Source organism: Scyliorhinus canicula, chromosome 13, assembly GCF_902713615.1.
Source record: "Scyliorhinus canicula chromosome 13, sScyCan1.1, whole genome shotgun sequence".
Lineage (NCBI taxonomy): Eukaryota > Metazoa > Chordata > Chondrichthyes > Carcharhiniformes > Scyliorhinidae > Scyliorhinus > Scyliorhinus canicula.
In genome coordinates, this window is record NC_052158.1 from 53,512,081 (window position 1) to 53,534,866 (window position 22,786).

Genomic DNA, 22,786 nt, shown 5'->3' on the forward strand with positions numbered 1-22,786 from the left:
CCCTCTCTAAAGCATCCACATCCTTCTGGTAATGTGACGACCAGAACTGCACGCAGTATTCCAAATGTGGCCTAACCAAAGCCCGATACAACTGTAACATGACCTGCCGACTCTTGTACTCAATACCCCGTCCGATGAAGGTAAGCATGCTGTATGTCTTCTTGACCTACGTTGCCACCTTCAGGGTACAATGGACCTGAACTCCCAGATCTCTCTGTACATCAATTTTCCCCAGGACTCTTCCATTGACCATATAGTCTGCTCTTGAGTTAGATCTTCCAAAATGCATCACCTCGCATTTGCCTGGATTGAACTCCATCTGTCATTTCTCTGCTCAACTCTCCAATCTATCTATATTTTGCTGTATTCTCTGACAGTCCTCCTCGCTATCTGCAACTCCACCAACCTTAGTATCATCTGCAAACTTGCTCATCAGACCACTTATACCTTCGTCCAGATCATTTATGTATATCACAAACAACAGTGGTCCCAGCACGGATCCCTGTGGAACACCACTGGTCACTGTTCTCCATTTTGAAATACACCCTTCCACTAATACTCTCTGTCTCCTGTTGCCCAGCCAGTTCTTTATCCATCCAGCTAGTACACCCTGAACCCCATATGACTTCACTTTTTCCATCAACCTGCCATGGGAAACTTTATCAAATGCTTTACTGAAGTCCATGTATATGACATATACAGCCCTTCCCTCATCAATTAACTTTGTCACTTCCTCAAAGAATTCTATTAGGTTTGTAAGACATGACCTTCCCTGCACAAAACCATGCTGCCTATCACTGATAAGTCTATTTTCTTCCAAATGTGAATAGATCCTATCCCTCAGTATCTTCTCCGACAGTTTGCCTACCACTGACGTCAAGCTCACAGGTCTATAATTCCCTGGATTATCCCTGCTACCCTTCTTAAACAAAGGGACAACATTAGCAATTCTCCAGTCCTCCGGGACCTCACCCGTGCTCAAGGATGCTGCAAAGATATCTGTTAAGGCCCCAGCTATTTCGTCCCTCACTTCCATCAGTAACCTGGGATAGATCCCATCCGGTCCTGGGGACTTGTCCACCTTAATGCCTTTTAGAATACCCAAAACTTCCCCCTTCCTTATGCCGACATGACCTAGAGTATTTAAACATCCATCCCTAGCCTCAACATCCATCATGTCCCTCTCCTTGGTGAATACCGATGCAAAGTACTCATTAAGAAGCTCGCTCATTTCCTCTGACTCGACGCATAAATTCCCTCTTTTGTCCTCGAGTGGGCCAATCCTTTCTCTAGTTACCCTCTTGCTACTTATATACGAATAAAAATTCTGGATTTTCCTTAACCCTGTTAGCCAAAGATATTTCATGACCCCTTTTAGCCCTCTTTATTGCACATTTGAGATTTGTCCTACTTTCCCGATATTCCTACAATGCTTCATTAGTTTTGAGTCGCCTCGATCTTATGTATGCTTCCTTTTTCATCTTAGCTAGTCTCACAATTCCACCCGTCACCCATGGTTCCCTAATCTTGCCATTTCTATCTCTCATTTTCACAGGAACATGTCTGTCCTGCACTCTAATCAACCTTTCCTTAAAAGACTCCCACATTTCAAATGTGGATTTACCCTTAAACAGCTGCTCCCAATCCACATTCCCGAGCTCCTGCCGAATTTTGTTATCGTTGGCCTTTCCTCAATTTAGCACTCTCCTTTAGGACCACTCTCGTCTTTGTCCATGAGTATTCTAAAACTAATGGAATTGTGATCGCTATTCCCAAAGTAATCGCCGACTGAAACGTCAACCACCTGGCCGGGATCATTCCCCAATACCATAGAGAATATAGAACATAGAACATAGAACAGTACAGCACAGAACAGGCCCTTCGGCCCTCGATGTTGTGCCGAGCAATGATCACCCTACTTAAACCCACGCAACCCGTATACCCGTAACCCAACAATCCCCCCATTAACCTTACACTACGGGCAATTTAGCATGGCCAATCCACCTAACCCGCACATCTTTGGACTGTGGGAGGAAACCGGAGCACCCGGAGAAAACCCACGCACACACGGGGAGGACGTGCAGGTCCAGTATGGCCCCTTCCCGAGTTGGACTATTTACATACTGCTCTAAAAATCTCTCCTGGATGCTCCTTACAAATTCTGCTCCATCTACGCCTCCAACACTACATGAGTCCCATTCAATGTTGGGGAAGTTAAAATCTCCCATCACAACCACCCTATTGCTCCTACATTGTTCTATAATCTGTCTACATATTTGTACCTCTACTTCACGCTCGCTTTTGGGAGGCCTGTAGTAAAGTCCCAACAATGTTACTGCACCCTTCCTATTACTTCGCTCTATCCATATTGCCTCAGTGCTCGACTCCTCCATCGTGCCCTCCTTAATCACAGCTGTGATATCATCTCTGACCAGTAATGCAACTCCTCCACCCCTTTTACCTCCCTCTTTATCCCTCCTGAAGCATCTATACCCTGGGATATTTAGTTGCCAGTCTTGCCCATCCCTCAACCAAGTCTCAGTAATACTAATAACATCATATTCCCAGGTACTAATCCAAGCCCTAAGTTCATCTGCCTTAGCTGCTACACTTCTCGCATTAAAACAAATGCACCTCAGACCACCTGTCCCTTTGCGATCATCATCTCTTTGCTGTCTACTCTTCCCCTTACAAGGACAAGGGAGACAGAAGTCCCAAGGAAACAGATTCAGTCCAGATAACCAGGGAATTGGGGCAGAAAGAATGTCTAAAGAAGACTGAAGTTAAGAAAATAGAGACCAAAGTTTAGTTCAGGGGAATTCAAAGGAAAAGCAGATGAAATGTTCTGGTTAAAGAGATATTTGTTGGAACTAGAATTAAAATAGAAAAGGAGAAAAGTTTGATACCATCTTAATACAGTCTGGCAATCAATTGTTAAAGCAATTGTGAACAATTGGTGCAACAGTCAAGCAGAAATCCAGAAGGGTGTGTTGTAAAACCTGGATGCTGGATTGCATATTATGGAGGGGAAGGTTTGTTTGAAAGCGCAGTTTGGAAAACCTGGGGTGAATCGTTAAATCCAAACTACGGAGAGAAAGAGCATTGTTTAAAAGGAGATTTGAAAACGTGGCTTTTTGAAAGCAGAATTTAAAATCACCAGTCAGAATTCAGTGAGAAAAGTCGGCTCTCGATGTAAGAATCATTTGGAGCAAATTTCAGGAAAAATCCATAGACATTCAGAGTGGAGAATGTATGTGACCACAGTCAATTTGTGTGTTTAAAGGCACTTGTGATAACCTTAAAAGCTGTTTCATTGCTTACGAATCATTGAATTCTACAGTATAGGAGGCGGCCATTTGGCCCATCAAGTCTGCACTGACCCTCTGAAAGCACACCCTACCTAGGCTCACTTCACCACCCTAGTTTCCTCGTAATCCCATGATCCCACATTTTTGGACGTTAAGGGACAATTTAGCGTGGCCAGTCCATCTAACCTGCCCATCATTGGACTGTGGGAGGAACCAGAGCACCCAGAAGAACCATGTGGTACCTTGTCAAAGACATGGGGAGAAAGTGAAAACTCGACACAGACAGTCCTCCAAGGTTGGAATGGAGCCTGGGTCCCTGGTCAGGTGAGGCAGCAGCGATAACCACTATGCCTCCATGCCATCCTTGCATTTTTGCATGTACATATTTGTGAAGCTAAAAATATAATAGATAAGAATAGAATAGAATCCCTATAGTGCAGGGGGCCATTTGGCCCATCGAGTCTGCACCAACCAACTGCACCCTACCCAGGTCCACTCACCCATCCTCCCTGCCTTATCCCTGTAACCCCATAACCTAACATGCACGACCCTGGAAGCTAAGGACAATTTATCATGGCCAATCCACCTGACGCGCACATCTTTGGACTGCAGGAGGAAACCAGAGCACCCAGAGGAAACCCACGCAGACATAGGGAGAAGGTACAAACTCCACACAGACAGTGACCCAAGGCTGGAATTGAACCCGGGTCCCTGGCGCTGTGTGGCAGCAGTGTTAATCACTATGACACCGTGCCGCGCCTAAGCAGGGAATAAATGAGTATTGTATCAGAAGGGGAATAGACAGGCGGTTCTGTGGACGCAATCGAGACTCCAAGATGGTATGTTGCCTCCCTGGTGCAAGGGTCAAGGATGTCTCGGAGCGGCTGCAGGACATTCTCGGGGGGGAGGGTGAACAGCCAGCTGTCGTGGTGCACATAGGCACCAACGATATAGGTAAAAAACGGGATGAGGTCCTACAAGCGGAATTCAGGGAGTTAGGAGTTAAACTAAGAGGTAGGACCTCAAAGGTAGTAATCTCAGGATTGCTACCAGTGCCACGAGCTAGCCAGAGTAGGAATGTCAGGATAGATAGGATGAATGCGTGGCTCGAGAGATGGTGCAAGAGGGAGGGATTCAAATTCCTGGGGCATTGGGACCGGTTCTGGGGGAGGTGGGACCAGTACAAACCGGACGGTCTGCACCTGGGCAGGACTGGAACCGATGTCCTAGGGGGATGTTTTCTAGAGCTGTTGGGGAGGGTTTAAACTAATGTGGCAGGGGGATGGGAACCGATGCAGGAAGTTGGAAGGTAGTAAAACAGGGACAGAAGCAAAAGGAAGTAAGGGGAAAAGAGCAAGGCAGAGAAGACATAGTCAAAAATCTAAAAGGGCGACAGTGCAAGGTACAGTGACTGAGGGGAGCTCAGTGAATAGGCCCAGTAATAACAAAAGGAATAAAACTGGAGATGTTAAGATTCAAAACAGAGATAAAAAACCCAACATAAGTGTACTTTACCTGAATGCTCGTAGTATTCGGAATAAAATAAATGAGTTGATGGCACAAATCATCGTAAATGACTATGATTTAGTGGCCATTACTGAAACATGGTTAAAGGATGGTCACGACTGGGAGTTAAATATCCGAGGGTATCAAACTATTCGGAAGGACAGAGTGGATGGTAAGGGAGGTGGTGTTGCTCTGTTATTTAAGGATGACATCCGGGCAATAGTAAGGGATGACATCGGTGCTATGGAGGATAAGGTTGAATCCATTTGGGTGGAAATCAGGAATAGTAAGGCGAAAAACTCACTGATAGGAGTAGTCTATCGGCCACCAAATAGTAACGATATGGTGGGGTAGGCAATAAACAAAGAAATAACTGATGCATGTAGAAATGGTACAGCAGTTATCATGGGGGATTTTAATCTACATGTCGATTGGTTTAACCAGATCGGTCAAGGCAACCTTGAGGAGGAGTTTATAGAATGTATCTGCGATAGTTTCCTAGAACAGTATGTAATGGAACCTACGAGGGAACAAGCGGTCCTAGATCTTGTCCTGTGTAATGAGACAGGATTGATTCATGATCTCATAGTTAGGGATCCTCTCGGAAGGAGCGATCACAATATGGTGGAATTTAAAATACAGATGGAGGGTGAGAAAGTAAAATCAAATACTAGTGTTTTGTGTTTAAACAAAGGAGATTACAAGGGGATGAGAGAAGAACTAGCTAAGGTAGACTGGGAGCTAAGACTTTATGGTGGAACAGTTGAGGAACAGTGGAGAACCTTCCAAGCGATTTTTCACAGTGCTCAGCAAAGGTTTATACCAACAAAAAGGAAGGACGGAAGAAAGAGGGAAAATCGACCGTGGATATCTAAGGAAATAAGGGAGAGTATCAAATTGAAGGAAAAAGCATATAAAGTGGCAAAGATTGCTGGGAGATTAGAGGACTGGGAAATCTTTAGGGGGCAACAGAAAGCTACTAAAAAAGCTATAAAGAAGAGTAAGATAGAGTATGAGAGTAAACTTGCTCAGAATATAAAAACAGACAGTAAAAGTTTTTACAAATATATAAGACAAAAAAGAGTGGCTAAGGTAAATATTGGTCCTTTAGAGGATGAGAAGGGAGTTTTAATAATGGGAAATGAGGAAATGGCTGAGGAACTGAACAGGTTTTTTGGGTCGGTCTTCACAGTGGAAGACACAAATAACATGCCAGCGACTGATAGAAATGAGGCTATGACAGGTGAGGACCTTGAGAGGATTGTTATCACTAAGGAGGGAGTGATGGGCAAGCTAATGGGGCTAAAGGTAGACAAGTCTCCTGGCCCTGATGGAATGCATCCCAGAGTGCTAAAAGAGATGGCTAGGGAAATTGCAGATGCACTAGTGATAATTTACCGAAATTCACTAGACTCTGGGGTGGTCCCGGTGGATTGGAAATTAGCAAACGTGACGCCACTGTTTAAAAAAGGAGGTAGGCAGAAAGCAGGAAATTATAGGCCAGTGAGTTTAACTTCGGTAATAGGGAAGATGCTGGAATCTATCATCACGGAAGAAATTGCGAGGCATCTGGATAGAAATTGTCCCATTGGGCAGACGCAGCATGGGTTCGTTAAAGGCAGGTCATGCCTAACTAATTTAGTGGAATGTTTTGAGGACATTACCAGTGCAGTAGATAACGGGGAGCCGATGGATGTGGTATATCTGGATTTCCAGAAAGCCTTTGACAAGGTGCCACACAAAAGGTTGCTGCATAAGATAAAGATGCATGGCATTAAGGGTAAAGTAGTAGCATGGATAGAGGATTGGTTAATTAATAGAAAGCAAAGAGTTGGGATAAATGGGTGTTTCTCTGGTTGGCAATCAGTAGCTAGTGGTGTCCCTCAGGGATCCGTGTTGGGCCCACAATTGTTCACAATTTACATAGATGATTTGGAGTTGGGGACCAAGGGCAATGTGTCCAAGTTTGCAGATGACACTAAGATGAGTGGTAAAGCGAAAAGTGCAGAGGATACTGGAAGTCTGCAGAGGGATTTGGATAGGTTAAGTGAATGGGCTCGGGTCTGGCAGATGGAATACAATGTTGACAAATGTGAGGTTATCCATTTTGGTAGGAATAACAGCAAACGGGATTATTATTTAAACGATAAAATATTAAAGCATGCCGCTGTTCAGAGAGACTTGGGTGTGCTAGTGCATGAGTCACAGAAGGTTGGTTTACAAGTGCAACAGGTGATTAAGAAGGCAAATGGAATTTTGTCCTTCATTGCTAGAGGGATGGAGTTTAAGACTAGGGAGGTTATGTTGCAATTGTATAAGGTGTTAGTGCGGCCACACCTGGAGTATTGTGTTCAGTTTTGGTCTCCTTACTTGAGAAAGGACGTACTGGCACTGGAGGGTGTGCAGAGGAGATTCACTAGGTTAATCCCAGAGCTGAAGGGGTTGGATTATGAGGAGAGGTTGAGTAGACTGGGACTGTACTCGTTGGAATTTAGAAGGATGAGGGGGGATCTTATAGAAACATTTAAAATTATGAAGGGAATAGATAGGATAGATGCGGGCAGGTTGTTTCCACTGGCGGGTGACAGCAGAACTAGGGGGCATAGCCTCAAAATAAGGGGAAATAGATTTAGGACTGAGTTTAGGAGGAACTTCTTCACCCAAAGGGTTGTGAATCTATGGAATTCCTTGCCCAGTGAAGCAGTTGAGGCTCCTTCATTACATGTTTTTAAGGTAAAGATAGATAGTTCTTTGAAGAATAAAGGGATTAAGGGTTATGGTGTTCGGGCCGGAAAGTGGAGCTGAGTCCACAAAAGATCAGCCATGATCTAATTGAATGGCGGAGCAGGCTCGAGGGGCCAGATGGCCTACTCCTGCTCCTAGTTCTTATGTTCTTATGTTCTTAATTCAACTTGTGTTTAATATGTATTTTTTTCTTGTTGTTAGAACTAATGAGAGATCCTGTCAGTCTGTCTGTCTATGTTTTCAAAAAAAGTAAAAGTCACCTTGGTCACAGACCCTCCACCATGGATCATTCAAGAGAGAATCTTCATTGCAGAACCTTCAGGATTGAAGCACCATCACAAAATCTGTAGACACTGGGGTTCCACAGGAAGCAGTGCTCGGACCGCTGTTTACAATATTTATCAATGACTTGGAGGAAGTAAGAAAATGTACTGTAGCGAAACTTACAGACAGCACAAAAATTGGTGGGAAGGCAAGTTGTGAGAGGATAGAAACAGTTTGCAAAGAGATATTGATCGGTTAAGTGAGTGGACAAAACGTTGGCAAATGGAGTACAATGTGGCTAAATGTGAAGTGCTCATTTTGGAAGGGAAAAGCAAAAGAACAGAGCATTATTTAATTGGAGAAAGGCTCCGGAAAGCTGCAGCACAAAGTGACTTGGGGGACTTGTGCACGAAACACAGAAAAGTAGCAGACATGTGCAGTAGGTAATCAGCAAGGCAAATGGAATGTTGGCCCTTGTTTCAAGGGGATTGGAGTAAAGTGATGGGAAATCTTGCTGCAACTGTACAAGGTACTGGTGACACCACATCTGGGGTGCTGCAAGCGGTTTTGGACCCCAAAAGAACTGGACATTCAGCCAAAAGACATACATTCAGCCCCTTGTGCCTGCTCCGCTATTGAATAGGATGACGGTCGCCACATTACCAAAAGGATGTGGATGCTTTGGAGAAGTTGCAGAGGAGGTTCATCAGGATGTTGCCTGGTATGGAGGGCGCTAGCTATGAGGAGAGGTTGAGTAGATTAGGATTATTTTCATTAGAAAGACGGACGTTGAGGGGGGAACTCATTGAGGTCTACAAAATCATGAGAGGTATAGACAGGGTGGATAGCAAGAAGCTTTTTCAGCACGGTAGCACAAGTGAATAGCACTGTGGCTTCACAGCGCCAGGGTCCCAGGTTCGATTTCCTGCTGGGTCACTGTCTGAGTGGAGTCTGCACGTTCTCCCCGTGTCTGCGTGGGTTTCCTCCGGGTGCTCCAGTTTCCTCCCACAGTCCAAAGACGTGCAGGTTAGGTGGATCAGCCATGATAAATTGCCCTTAGTAATAAAAAAAAAAGGTGAGGGGAGGTTATTGAGTTACGGAGATAGGGTGGCTTAAGTGGGTCGGTGCAGACTCAATGGGCCGAATGGCCTCCTTCTGCACTGTATGTTCAATCAATCAATCAGAGTGGGGGGACTCAATTACTAAGAGTCAGGAGTTCAAGCTGAGAGGGGAAAAGTTTAAGGGAGATATGCGTGGAAAGTTCTTTACGCAGAGGGTGGTGGATGCCTGGAACGTATTGCCGGCGGAGGTGGTAGAGACAGGCATGATAACGTCATTTAAGATGTATCTAGACAGATACATGAATGGACAGGGAGCAGAGGGATACAGATTCTTAGAAAATAGGCGACAGTTTTAGATAGAGGATCTGGATCAGCACAGGCTTGGAGGGTTCTAAAGGCCTGTTCCTGTGTTGTAATTTTTCTTTGTTCTTTGTATGGCTGATCTGACATTACTCAGATCCACATTCCTGCCCTTTCCCAGTAAGCCTTGATTCCCTTACCGATTAAGAATCTATCTCAGCTGAGGACCAGATCCTTTGCACTGCCAGTGTTTCGAAAGGCAGGGAAACATTAAATGAATCCATCTGACATTGTTTTTGATTAACCTCAGTTACACTTACCAAAATCATCCTTGTGGAATGATGGAAAACAGAATCAGTGCAGCCGGCTTGACACGGTGACATATATTCTATGCCGTCAACTCCACACACTGGGTTGTATGTGTAATCAAAGCAGAAGCAATGGGCATTACAGTCAGCCTTCAGAGAGAACGAAGAAGATCTGTGAAGGTCCAGAAATTACACAAGAATGTTAAATCTGGCAATTCAATTGTACCTCACTTCAAATAAAACAAACCTCAGTGCACTCAACAACACAAGTTTGTGACATATTAACTCGGTGAAAAGAAGTCCCCTGAACCTGATAGGTTGCATTCTGAGATATTAAAGGAAGTAGCTACAGAGATATTGGATGCACTGGTAGTAATCTTCGGGTTAGGTGGATTGGCCATGCTAAATTGCCCGTAGTGTCCTAATAAAAGTAAGGTTAAGGGGGGGGTTGTTGGGTTACGGGTATAGGGTGGATACGTGGGTTTGAGTAGGGTGATCATGGCTCGGCACAACATTGAGGGCCGTAGGGCCTGTTCTGTGCTGTACTGTTCTATGTTCTAAAAGTCCATAAATCCTGGAAAAGTCCTAGAGGATTGGAAAACTGTCAATGTTACAGCTTTATTAAAAAAAGGGAGAGACAGAATACAGGTCAGTTCGCTTAACATCTGTCATTGGGAAAATATTAGTGTCCGTTATAAAAGATGTAATAGCAGAGCATTTAGAAATATATAATATAACCAAGCAGAGTCAGCTGATTTCTTGAAAGGGAAATCATGCCAGACAGACTTATTAGAATTCTTTGAGGTGTTAGTGGGCAACACGGTAGCACAGTGATTAGCACTGTTGCTTCACAGCGCCAGGGTCCCAGGTTCAATTCCCAGCTTGGGTCACTGTCTGTGTGGAGTCTGCACGTTCTCCCCATGTCTATGTAGGTTTCGTCCGGGTGCTCCAGTTTCCTCCCACAGGTCCCGAAAGATGCGCTGTTAGGTGAATTAGGTAATTTGGACATTCTGAATTCTCCCTCTCTGTATCCGAACAGGCGATGGAATGTGGCGCCTCGGGTTCTTTCAAAGTAACTTCATATGTTAATGTGTTAATGTAAGCCTACTTGTGACAATAAAGATTATTATCATTATGAGCAGGATAGATCAATGGGACCAGTCGATATAATATAAAAGGTTTTCGATAAGTTACTTAATCAAAGGCTACTTGATAAGATGGGGATAGTTTATTAACATCGATAGAGGATTGGCTAACTGATAGAAGAGTTTATATAAGAGGGGTGCTTTCAGAATGGCAACCAGTGAAGTGCCACAGGGATCCGTGCTGGGGCCACAATTATTTGTAACATATGTACAGGATGATGTGGGAAGATATGTACAAGGTATTGCTGCTGATCCATGGTCTACTGAAGGTTGGACTCAGTCCCTGGACCTTGATATTTAATACTTTCTGGTGATGAACTAAGCTATTGTATATATAAACAGTCATTGTATATTATCTCCTGACTTGGACCAAGTGAGTGAATGTACTATTCCAAGTTTGTGAATGAATCAAAAATGTGTGGTGAAAATGGCACAAACTGTCTACAAAGGGATATAGACAGATTCAGAGAGTGGTCGAAGGAACTTGTCAAATCTTTGTTTTCAAATGTTTTTAATTGGGTTTTGTACATGATATAAACACAGGTGTATATACATATGTATTTTATATATATATATATATATATATATATATATAGCAAAGCAAAACACAAAGGATTTGTGGAGATATGTTTCCTCCCCTCTCTTCTATTTTCTCTTTCATTTTACAGAACATCAAACTGGGGTGCAGGGGGCCCCTAATGGTATTTACATTTTTCAGTGGAGTTGCCTCGGCATCGGCTATTGCTCGTTTCTCCTTCCCGTTTTTCATTACTTTCTCTCACTGTGCTGTGGTTGTTGCTGCCGTTGTGTTCCCCGTGCTCTCCCCTCCCCCCATTTCTGTTCTCTTATCTCTTCCCCCTTCTGGCTACCCTTTTTTTTGCTCTTTAACCCCCATTCCCTCCCTAACCCCTACCCCACTGCTGCCCCCGTTTCCTTCCTGTTGGGTTTGGCTACGTGATCTTGTGCCCCACCTCCGGGTCCTAAATCACTTTCCTTTCTCTTATCTTGTCCTGGCTAGTTAGCCCTGGCTTCTGGCTGCTTATTCATTTATGTGTTGGCCACAAACAGGTCCCGGTACAGTCGGGTGAATGGCTCCCATGTTTTGAAGAAGCCATCTTCCAACCCACGGATGGCGAATTTGATTTTCTCTATTTGGAGACATTCCGATAGGTCGGACAGCCAGTCTGCAGCTTAGGTGGTACTGCTGATTGCCAGTCAAGCAGGATTCTATGGTGGACGATCAGGGAGGCAAAGGAAAGGCCGTCCACCCTCCTCCCCATGATCAGATCTGGCTGGTCTGATACCCTGAAGTTTTAGGCCTCACGGTAGCATGGTGGTTAGCATCAATGCTTCACAGCTCCAGGGTCCCAGGTTCGATTCCCGGCTGGGTCACTGTCTGTGTGGAGTCTGCACGTCCTCCCTGTGTGTGCGTGGGTTTCCTCCGGGTGCTCCGGTTTCCTCCCACAGTCCAAAGATGTGCGGGTTAGGTGGATTGGCCATGCTAAATTGCCCATAGTGTAAGGTTAATGGGGGGATTGTTGGGTTACGGGTATACGGGTTACATGGGTTTAAAGTAGGGTGATCATTGCTCGGCACAACATCGAGGGCCGAAGGGCCTGTTCTGTGCTGTACTGTTCTATGTTCTAAGACCGCCACTTTCGGCATGGCTCCACCCTCATCCCCACCACTTTGGATATTGCCTCGAAGAAGGCTGTCCAGTGCCCAGCTAGTCTGACCAGAACATGTGGGCGTGGTTGGCCGGGCCTCCTTGGCACCGTTCACATCTATTCTCCACCTCCGGGAAGCACCTGCTCATTCAGGTTCTGGTCAAGTGGGCTCTATGTACCACTTTTAGCTGTGTTAGGTTGAGCTTCGTGCATGTGGAGGTGGTGTTGACCCTGTGTAGTGCTTCGTTCCAGAATCCCTAAGCTATTTCAAAACCCAAGTCTTCCTCTTATTTCCTCGTCACTTCCAGTTCAGTGTCGGCCCTCTCTAACAGTCGTTCGTACATGTCACTACAGTTCCCTCTGCCGAGGATGTCTGCGTCCAGTAGCTCCAATAGTGTCTGTCATGGTGGTCGCAGGTATGTCCATGTCTTCTTCCGTAGGAAGTTTTAAAGCTGCAGGTACAGCTATGATGGAAAATCCGTGCCATCCTCGGACTCGAGCTCTGGGGTGTCCTGGTTCTCGGGTCTATGGCTCGTGTCTGTGTTGGTGTACTCATCGCTGGTTGGCACCTGAGGCCCTAGCTGTGGTTGGGGGCGGGCGACACCCAATAGGCCCACCCAATAACCAGCAGGTCCTGACAAGAATGCTTGATTAGACCCTTAATGTTTGCTGAATTTGTCCAGGTGCGGCACCAGATTCGTAGGACTCTGCAAATCCTGCCCAGTCTTCCCGTACCAGCCTCCCCGGACAGGCGCCGGAATGTGGCGACTAGGGGCTTTTCACAGTAACTTCATTGAAGCCTACTCGTGACAATAAGCGATTTTCATTTTCATTTCAGTGGCAACACTTAGTCTCAGCAACGGAGAATTCCGTCGGTTGAGTTTTGTGGACTATCTGCCAATATCTCTTTGACGTTCCTTCTCCTTTTGTACTTGGGCTAAGTACTGCTACAGTCATTTTTGTGCGCATTGCCGGAGCTCTACCAAAGGTAAGTTTTGACAAGAACACACACAAGTATTGGATTCTTTGCTTTTTATTCGGTTAATTCTTTAGCAACCCCCGATTACCCATTATAATCACAACCTTCCCTAGCCCAATTTTTATGATTTATTCTTTCTTTTGTTTGATTCTTCCTTGCTCACTAATGATTTGACCACACTCTGGTCACACACCTTTCCCAGCTGACCTAACCCAGTTCTGGTATTCTTGATTCCCTCTCACAGAACTCACCACAAGGAATTGTCTGCTTTTCAAACCTTTATTTGAACACTAACTGGGTACTGTGTCTTCAAACTTTTCTTTGCAATCACAAAGCTGAGTTTCTAACACTCTCCAATACTGAAACTTTGTTGCGGCCTGATCAAAGCATCAACAGTCATCCAATGCCATGTAGCACGATAGAAGTCTGTTCACCATGTTGTACTTAATCTTGCTGCCTTTATCATGGGACAAATACCACTTGGTCTCTGAAGTTAGTTAAAGTTAGGGAATCTTTATTTCAAGCATTCAGAGTAATGATTCAGTGGACTGAAGCATCTGAAGAGCAGTTACAATAACATACATTGATGCACAATACAGTTGCAGCTGGTCAGTAAATTTAGTCTGCAAGTTAGTTGGAAAATACAGAATGTAAGTTAAGCAAAATAAACTTGAAAACAGCTTGAGTGGATTATCAGTTATAATGACTCTATTGGCCCATACCTTCTTGGCCCCCAGAGTTGGATTTGGGAGTTATCCCAAAGCTCCCTCTACGAAATACGAGTTTACCTGACAATTGTCTGGAAGGGCTAACTTCCCCTGGATAAGTGTGCTGCTCTGAGAACCGTCTGACAAAGAGATTTAAATCACTAACTTTGGATGCTTCTGCCAGTTTCACACTCGCAGTTATTCTGAGGTGGAAGAAATAAAAGCACTTCTAACTCCAGAGAAATTATTTTAAACACCCAGACCAAACCAGGCATAGGACATACCCCACACTCCCGAACATCCAGGGGACTCCCCCATTCACCACTGCTCATCATACCTCCTCTCCATGATGTTCTACACCCACAGCCCCCAACCCACACAGGATTGCCCACCCTCACTCCGACCTGAACCTCCGACCCAACCTAATCCAATCCAAACCAGCAGGACCACCCTCCCAACCAGACCTGCATGCCCACTGATATGACCCCACCTCTGATCCGAAAAGCCCAAACATTCCAACGCGGCATGAACCCCACCGCCTGATCCAACACCCATCGGGTTAAGCCAACCCGGCCCTCATGCCATGTCCCCCTGATTGTACTCCCACACTTCAACCCCACACCCATGTCAGATTCTCCCCTGATGCCCGACACCCTCCCAATGTCTGGCCCCTGACGTCCCACTCTCCCAAGCACCCCACCTTGATTTCCAACTTCCCCTGCCTTCCATATACAGTGCAGAAAAGGCCTTTCGGCCCATCGAGTCTGCACTGCCACATGAAAGGCACCTGAAGTGTTAAGACGTGCCAAGTGATCATCCAGATATTTTTTTTAAGAATGTGAGGCAACCCGCCTCGACCGGCCTCCCAGGCAATGCGTTCCAGACCATCACTACACTGAACTCCCGTCCCTCAACTTGAACTTGTGTCCCCTCGTAACCAACACTTCAACAAAGGGGAACTGCCGTTCCCTGTCCACCCTGTCCATGTCCCTCATGATCATCATAGACTTACAGTGCAGAAGGAGGCCATTTGGCCGATCGAGTCTGTACTAGCCCTTGGAAAGAGCACCCTATGCAAGCCCACACCTCCACCCTATCCCCGTAAACCAGTAATCCTACCCAACCATTTTGGACACTAAGGGCAATTTATCATGGCCAATTTACCTGATCTGCACATCTTTGGACTGTGGGAGGAAACCCACGCAGAAGCGGGGAGAATGTGCAAACTCTGCACAGGCAGTGACCAAGCCGGGAATTAAACCTGGAACCTGGAGCTGTGAAGCAATGTGCTAACCACTGTGCTACGTGCTTCCCACAATCTTTAACAACTTGATCAGGTCGCCCTCAGTCTTCTCTGCTCCAACGAAAAAAAAACCAAGCCTATCCAATCTCTCTACATTAACTTAAAGCAGAGAACAGCAGAGCGGAACCGCTGATTGGCTGTTGTGGGAAAAATTTGCATCAGTGCATTGCGGTCACTGTATCCAGAAGGTGTACCTGAGCAAGATACCCTCCATGTTCAAGTAAATGGAAGCATCCAGCAGAGGGCAGCAGAGCGGAGCTGCTGATTGGCTGTTGCGGGGAAAATTAGCATCAGTGTATTGCGGTCACTGTAGCCAGAAGATGTACCTGAGCAAGACACACTCCGTGTTCATGTGAAGGCAAGCATCCAGCAGAGGGCAGCAGAGCGGAGCCGCTGATTGGCTGTTGCGGGTAAAATTTGCATCAGTGCATTGCAGTCACTGTATCCAGAAGGTGGTTTGTGGAGCAGCTGTTGTCAAGTGAGTTAGGAGCCAAGTTTTAAAAATCGGACCTCAGAGGTAGTAATCTCAGGATTGCTACAAGTGCCACATGGTATTCAGAGTAGAAATGAAAGAATCGGCAGGATGAATAGGCTTGAGAGATGTTGCAGGAGGGAGGGGTTCAGATCTTTGGGACATTGGGACCGGTTTTGGGGGAGATGGGACTACTACAAATTGGACGGTCTACACCTGAGCCGGACAGGAACCAATGTCCTTGGGGGTGCTTTTGCTAATGCTGTTGGGGAGGGTTTAAACTAATGTGGCAGGGGGATGGAAACCAAATTAGGAGGTTAGTGGACAGTAAGGAGGTTGTAACTAAAGCCTGTAAGGAACTAGATCATGAAGTCAGCGTGACTAAGGGGAAGAGTAGGCAGGGAGCAGATGATGAACGCAAAGGGACTGGTGGTCTGAGGTGCATTTGTTTCAATGCAAGAAGTGTAGTAGGTAAGGCAGATGAATTTAGGGCTTGGATTAGTACCTGGGAGTATGATGTTATTGATATTACTGAGACATGATTGAGGGAAGGGCATGATTGGCAACGAAATATCCCGGGATATCGATGCTTCAGGCGGAATAGAGAGGGAGGTAAAAGGGTGGAGGAGTTGCATTACTGGTCAGAGAGGATATCACAGCTGTGCTGAAGGAGGGCACTATGGAGGACTCGAGCAGTGAGGCGATATGGGCGGAGCTCAGAAATAGGAAGGGTGCGGTAACAATGTTGGGGCTGTACTACAGACCTCCCAACAGCGAGCGTGAGATAGAGGTACAAATATGTGAAAAAATGAAATGAAAATCGCTTGTCACGAGTAGGCTTCAAATGAAGTTACTGTGAAAAGCCCCTAGTCGCCACATTCCGGCGCCTGTTTGGAGAGGCTGTTACGGGAAACAGACTGTTATGTTATGTAAACAGATTATGGAAAGGTGTAGGAGCAACAGGGTGGTGGTGATAGGAGATTTTAATTTTCCCAACACTGACTGGGATACACTTAGTGTCAGAGGTGTAGATGGAGCAGAATTTGAAAGGAGCATCCAAGAGGGTTTTCTAGAGCGGTATGTAAATAGTCCAACTCGGGAAGAGGCCATTCTGGACCTGGTGTTGGGGAATGAGCCCAGCCAGGTGGTTGAAATTTCAGTCGGGGATTACTTTGGGAATAGTGATCACAATTCCGTAAGTTTTAGCATACTCATGGACAAAGACGAGAGTGGTCCTAAAGGAAGAGTGCTAAATTGGGGGAAGGCCAACCATACCAAAATTCGGCAGGAGCTAGGGAATGTGGACTGGGAGTAGCTGGTTGAAGGTAAATCCACATTTGACATATGGGAGGCTTTTAAAGAGAGGTTGATTAGAATGCAGGACAGACATGTCCCTGTGAAAATGGGGGATAGAAATGGCAAGATTAGGGAACCATGGATGACAGGTGAAATTGTGAGACTAGCTAAAAGGAAAAAGGAAGCATACATAAGGTTAGAACTTGTTAGAACAGTACAGCACAGAACAGGCCCTTCGGCCCTCGATGTTGTGCCGAGCCATGATCACCCTACTCAAACCCACGTATCCACCCTATACCCGTAACCCAACACCCCCCCCCCCCCCCCAACCTTACTTTTTAGGACACTACGGGCAATTTAGCATGGCCAATCCACCTAACCCTCAGTCTCGGCGACTGAAGACAGACGAAGCTTTGGAAGAATATGAGGAATGTAGGACCAATCTGAAATGAGGAATCAAGAGGGCTAAAAGGGGTCATGAAATATCTTTAGCAAACAGGGTTAAGGAAAATCCCAAAATCTTTTATTCATATATAAGGAGCAAGAGGGTAACTAGAGAAAGGATTGGCCCACTCAAGGACAAAGGAGGAAGGTTATGCGTGGATTCAGAGAAAATGGGTGAGATTCTTAACGAGTACTTTGCATCGGTATTCACCGAGGAGAGGGACATGATGGATGTTGAGGTTAGGGATAGATATTTGATTATTCTTGGTCAAGTCGGCATAAGGAGGAAGGATGTGTTGGGCATTCTAAAAGGCATTAAGGTGGACAAGTCCCCAGGTCCGGGTGGGATCTATCCCAGGTTACTGAGGGAAGCAAGAGAGGAAATAGCTGGGGCCTTAACAGATATCTTTGCAGCATCCTTGAACACGGGTGAGGTACCGGAGGACTGGAGAACACTCATGGACAAAGACGAGATTGGTTGTAAAGGAAGAGTGCTAAATTGGGGAAAGGCCAACTATAACAAAATTCGGCAGGAGCTCGGGAATGTGGATTGGGAGCAGCTGTTTAAAGGTAAATCCAAATGTGGGAGTCTTTTAAGGAAAGGTTGATTAGAGTGCAGGAAAGACATGTTCCTGTGAAAATAAGAGATAGAAATGGCAAGATTAGGGAACCATGGATGACGGATGGAATTGTGAGACTAGCTAAGATGAAAAAGGAAGCATAAGATCGAGGCGACTCAAAACTGATGAAGCTTTGGAAGAATTTCGGGAAAGTAGGACAAATCTCAAACGCGCAATAAAGAGGGCTAAAAGGGGTCATGAATTATCTTTGGCTAACAGGGTTAAGGAAAACCCCAAAGCTTTTTATTCGTATATAAGGAACAAGAGGGTAACTAGAGAAAGAATTGGCCCACTCAAAGACAAAAGAGGGAATTTATGCATGGAGTCAGAGGAAATGAGTGAACTTCTTAACGAGTACTTTGCATCAGTATTCACCAAGGAGAGGGACATGATGGATGTCGAGGCTGGGGATGGATGTTTAAATACTCTAGGTCATGTCGGTATAAGGAAGGGGGAGGTTTTGAGTATTCTAAAAAAGGCATTAAGGTGGACAAATCCCCAGGACCGGATGGGATCTATCTCAGGTTGCTGAGGGAAGTGAAGGACGAAATAGCTGGGGCCTTAACAGATATCTTTGCAGAATCCTTGAGCACGGGTGAGGTCCCGGAGGACTGGAGAATTGCTAATGTTGTCCCCTTGTTTAAGAAGGGTAGTAGGGATAATCCAGGTAATTATAGACCGGTGAGCCTGACATCAGTGGTCGGGAACCTGCTGGAGAAGATACTGAGGGATAGGATCTATTCCCATTTGGAAGAAAATGGGCTTATCAGTGATAGGCAACATGGTTTTGTGCAGGGAAGGTCATGTCTTCCTAACTTAATAGAATTATTTGAGGAAGTGACAAACTTGATTGATGAGGGAAGGGCTGTAGATGTCATATACATGGACTTCATTTGATAAGGTTGCCCATGGTAGGCTGAAGAAGAAAGTGAAGTCTCATGGGATCCAGGGTGTACTAAGTAGATGGATAAAGAACTGGCTGGGCAACAGGAGAGAGAGAGTTTCTCAAAATGGAGAACTGTGACCAGTGGTGTTCCACAGGGATCCATGCAGGGACCACTGTTGTTTGTAATATACATAAATGATCTGTAGGAAGGTCCAGGTGGTCTGATTAGCAAGTTTGCAGATGACAGTAAGATTGGTGGAGTAGCAGATAGTGAAGGGGGCTGTCAGAGAATACCGCAGAATATAGATAGATTGGAGAGTTGGGTGCAGAAATGGCAAATGGAGTTCAATCCGGGCAAATGCGAGGTGATGCATTCTGGAATATCCAACTAAAGAGCGAACTATACGGTAAATCGAAAAGCCCTGGGGAACATTGATGTACAGAGAGATCTGGGTGTTCAGGTCCATTGTACCCTGAAGGTGGCTGTGCAGGTCGATAGAGTGGTCAAGAAGGCATACGGCATGCTTTCCTTCATCGGAAGGGGTATTGAGTACAAGAGTTGGCAGGTCATGTTACAGTTGTATAAGACTGGTTCAGACTGCGTACAGTTCTGGTCGCCACATTACCAAAAGGATGTGGATGCTTTGGAGAAGGTGCAGAGGAGGTTCATCAGGATGTTGCCTGGTATGGAGGGTGCTAGCTATGAAGAGAGTTTGAGTAGTTTAGGATTATTTTCATTAGAAAGACGGAGGTTGAGCAGGGACCTCATTGAGGTCTACAAAATCATGAGAGGTATAGGCAGGGTGGATAGCAAGAAGCTTTTTCCCAGGGGGACTCAATTACTAGGGGTCACGAGTTCAAGGTGAGAGGGAAAACTTTAAGGGAGATATGCTTGGAAAGTTCTTTACGCAGAGGGTGGTGGGTGCCTGGAACGCATTGCCGCCGGAGGTGGTAGAGGCGGGCACGATAGCGTCATTTAAGATGTATCTAGACAGACACATGAATGGGTAGGGAGCAGAGGGATACAGATCCTTCGAAAATTGTCGACAATTTTAGATAGAGGATCTGGATCGGCGCAGGCTTGGAGGGTCGAAGGGCCTGTTCCTGTGCTGTAATTTTTCTTTATTCTTTGTTCTTAAATGTGCCAGCCCAAGCAACATCATGGTGAATCGCCTCTGCACCATTCTAGTGCATCGTTCCCATAATGTGGTGACCAGAACTGCACACAGTACTCCAGCTGTGGCCTCACAAATGTCCTTTCAAACTCCATGATGTGGAGATGCCGGCGTTGGTCCAGGGTGAGCACAGTAAGAAGTCTTACAACACCAGGTTAAAGTACAACAGGTTTGTTTGTCACCTGAGGATAGTGATTGAAACAAACCTGTTGGACTTTAACCTGGTGTTGTGAGACTTCTTACTGTGCTTTAAAACTCCAACATTGCTTTTCAGTGGGCGCGATTCTCCGCACCCGCGGAAAATCGCGAAGTTGGCTGTGAAAACGGCCGAGTTTTGCGACGGCCCGACACGACCCATTTCTCGAGGTATTCACGTCTGGGAAATGGGCTAGGAACGGGGCCGCGTCAATCACGTGCACGATGACGCAGGAACGCGGCGACGCTACGGACACGCCCACGAGACGCCGCTCGACGCCGTAAAAAGGCGCGGGCGAGCACAGAAACTAGGCCAAGATGCCGGAGCTGAGGAGAGCAGCCCCGCGATTTGTGGAGCTGATGTGGAGATGCTGCTCGATTCCATCGTCTGCCCGCGTAGAGGGCATCGCCACCCTGCCAGCGCCGTGCGCCAGGCCTGGCGTGAGGTTGCTGCTGCCGTCAGTGCTGTGGGGCAGACCCCTCGTTCAGCTGACCAGTGTCGGAAGAAGATGGTGGAGGTGTTAACCTTGGGTAGGGTGCTCTTTCCAGGAGCCTGTGCAGACTCGATGGGCCGAATGGCCTCCTTCTGCACTGTAAAAATTCTATGTCTAATTCTATGTCTCACCCGGGGCCGCACGTCAGAGGGTGCCTGATCAGCGGGGAGTCCCATCCTCCCCAACAGAATCTGTGGAGCAGGACGCCCAGAGGGCGGCGACACCGCTAGATAAAGAAATGGCCTGCGAACGCCCTGCGGCCTCTCAGCGGGCCGATGACATCGAGGAGGCGTCCACCCAAGACGACCTCGAGATTGCGGCACAGCTTTCTCCCACACCATCCACCATCCCAGAGACACTCACCCCGGCTGGCCTATTTAGTAATGAGGCTCCTGGGTCACAGTCTGGGTCGCACATCACAGCTGAGCAGGTACAGCAGGTGGAGGTCGGAGCAGCCGAGGGCCCGGACTGGCGGAGGCCAGGCCAGGCCCAGCATGCAGCTGGCTCCCAGACGTTTTCAGAGTTCCTGGACTATCTCAACCCACCCGCACAGCCGATGCATCAAAAAATCCAGGGACACAATGACGGGATGAGGGCTGTCTTCCAGACTCTGCAGACGCTGTTAGAGGAGTCAAACCGCGTCCACGAGCAGGGAGTGGTGCCGCTCATGGCAGAAACCCAGGCCGACACCGCACGGGTGGCATCCGCGGTTGAGGCAATGGGTGAAACGGTTTTGGCCATGGGTCAGGTTATGCAAGACGTTGGGCTTCACGTGCAGGCGTCATCCTCGGCCCTGGACAGGGTTGCCCTCTCACAGGCAGCAATGCACCAGAGCCAAAACGACATTGCCAGTGTACTGCGGGCCTTGGCGGGAATGTCTAACTCCCTGGACTCCGTCTCTGCAAACCTTCGGATCCTGGTGGATACCGTTGCAGGCCTCCAGGACTGGCAGCGCCAGGTGTCGGTGGCGCGACGGGGCTCGCACCTCTGTCCCAAAGTGAGGCCCGGGGGCTACCGGGCTCCGGAGGGAGGAGGTGGTTTCGGGGCCCATCCCATTAACTCCATCACGGGACGTCCCGGAATTCTTGGCCTCCCCCGTCCCATCCCTGGTGCATCGGGTGGGCAGCAGGCAGAGCAGGGTGGCACAACGTCACCCGAGCCGCCCGCAGAGCAGCCTGGCCCATCAAGGCCGGGTCGCCCCAGGAAACGCTTGCCGAAGGAGAAACAAGTCGAAGGGGGCGATTCGCAGCAGTCCTCCTCCATTCCTGCTGTATCATCTGGGGAATCACTTAGACGTAGTGGCAACAAAGAGAGACACTGAGTAAGTTGGCACGGGTGAAGGGCACAGTTTAGTTGTAGGGGCTAGGGCACCTGTAAATATTTGTTCACATTAAACGCACTGTTCCACCTTACTTGTAATACCGTGTGATTGTTCCACAGCCACAGGATTCGTGATGGTGACCGAGTGTCGCTGGGGTTGACGAGTGGTGAAACTTCGGTGCCGGGTGTGCAGTCCCTTCCCCCTCCACCTCCTCCCACAGCTAGCCCACGCGGGCACGTGATGGAGTGTCCGTGACGATCTCAGCGCCCACCAAGGTGGATGGTTCAGCTATTGCCATGGGTCAGACTCTCTCTAACGATTCTGAGCTCACAGCTCTTCGCAGAGCGGGCTGTCATCATTCCACATGGCACTGATCACACCCGCTGACACAACCATCGATGTTGTACCATACCGTCTGGACCCAGTGGTAAGGGTGATGTCTAAGTGGAGCAGTGTACACTGAGAGGGGGTAGAGGGGGTGGTGGGGGTGGTGGGGGTGGGGGTGGGGGTGTGGGGGTGTTGGGGGTGGGGGTGTGGGGGGGGTGGGGGTGTGGGGGGGTGGGGGGGGGGGGGGGGGGGGTGGGGGTGGG

At 47.2% G+C, this 22,786-nt stretch overlaps 1 protein-coding gene across 5 annotated transcripts in view; it reads right to left on the reverse strand.

Moving 5' to 3' along the window:
• Positions 1-22,786, reverse strand: part of LOC119976254 (solute carrier organic anion transporter family member 2A1-like) — a 346,040-nt gene that overhangs the window by 64,936 nt on the left and 258,318 nt on the right. For all 5 annotated transcript variants that reach the window (XR_005462888.1, XR_005462887.1, XR_005462889.1 and 2 more), the window contains one exon: positions 9,505-9,664. Coding sequence is in view for 2 of the 5 variants with exons in the window: in XM_038816619.1 (XP_038672547.1) it covers positions 9,505-9,664 (160 nt within the window). In the remaining 3 variants the exon portion in view is untranslated. The remainder of the gene's footprint in view (positions 1-9,504; positions 9,665-22,786) is intronic.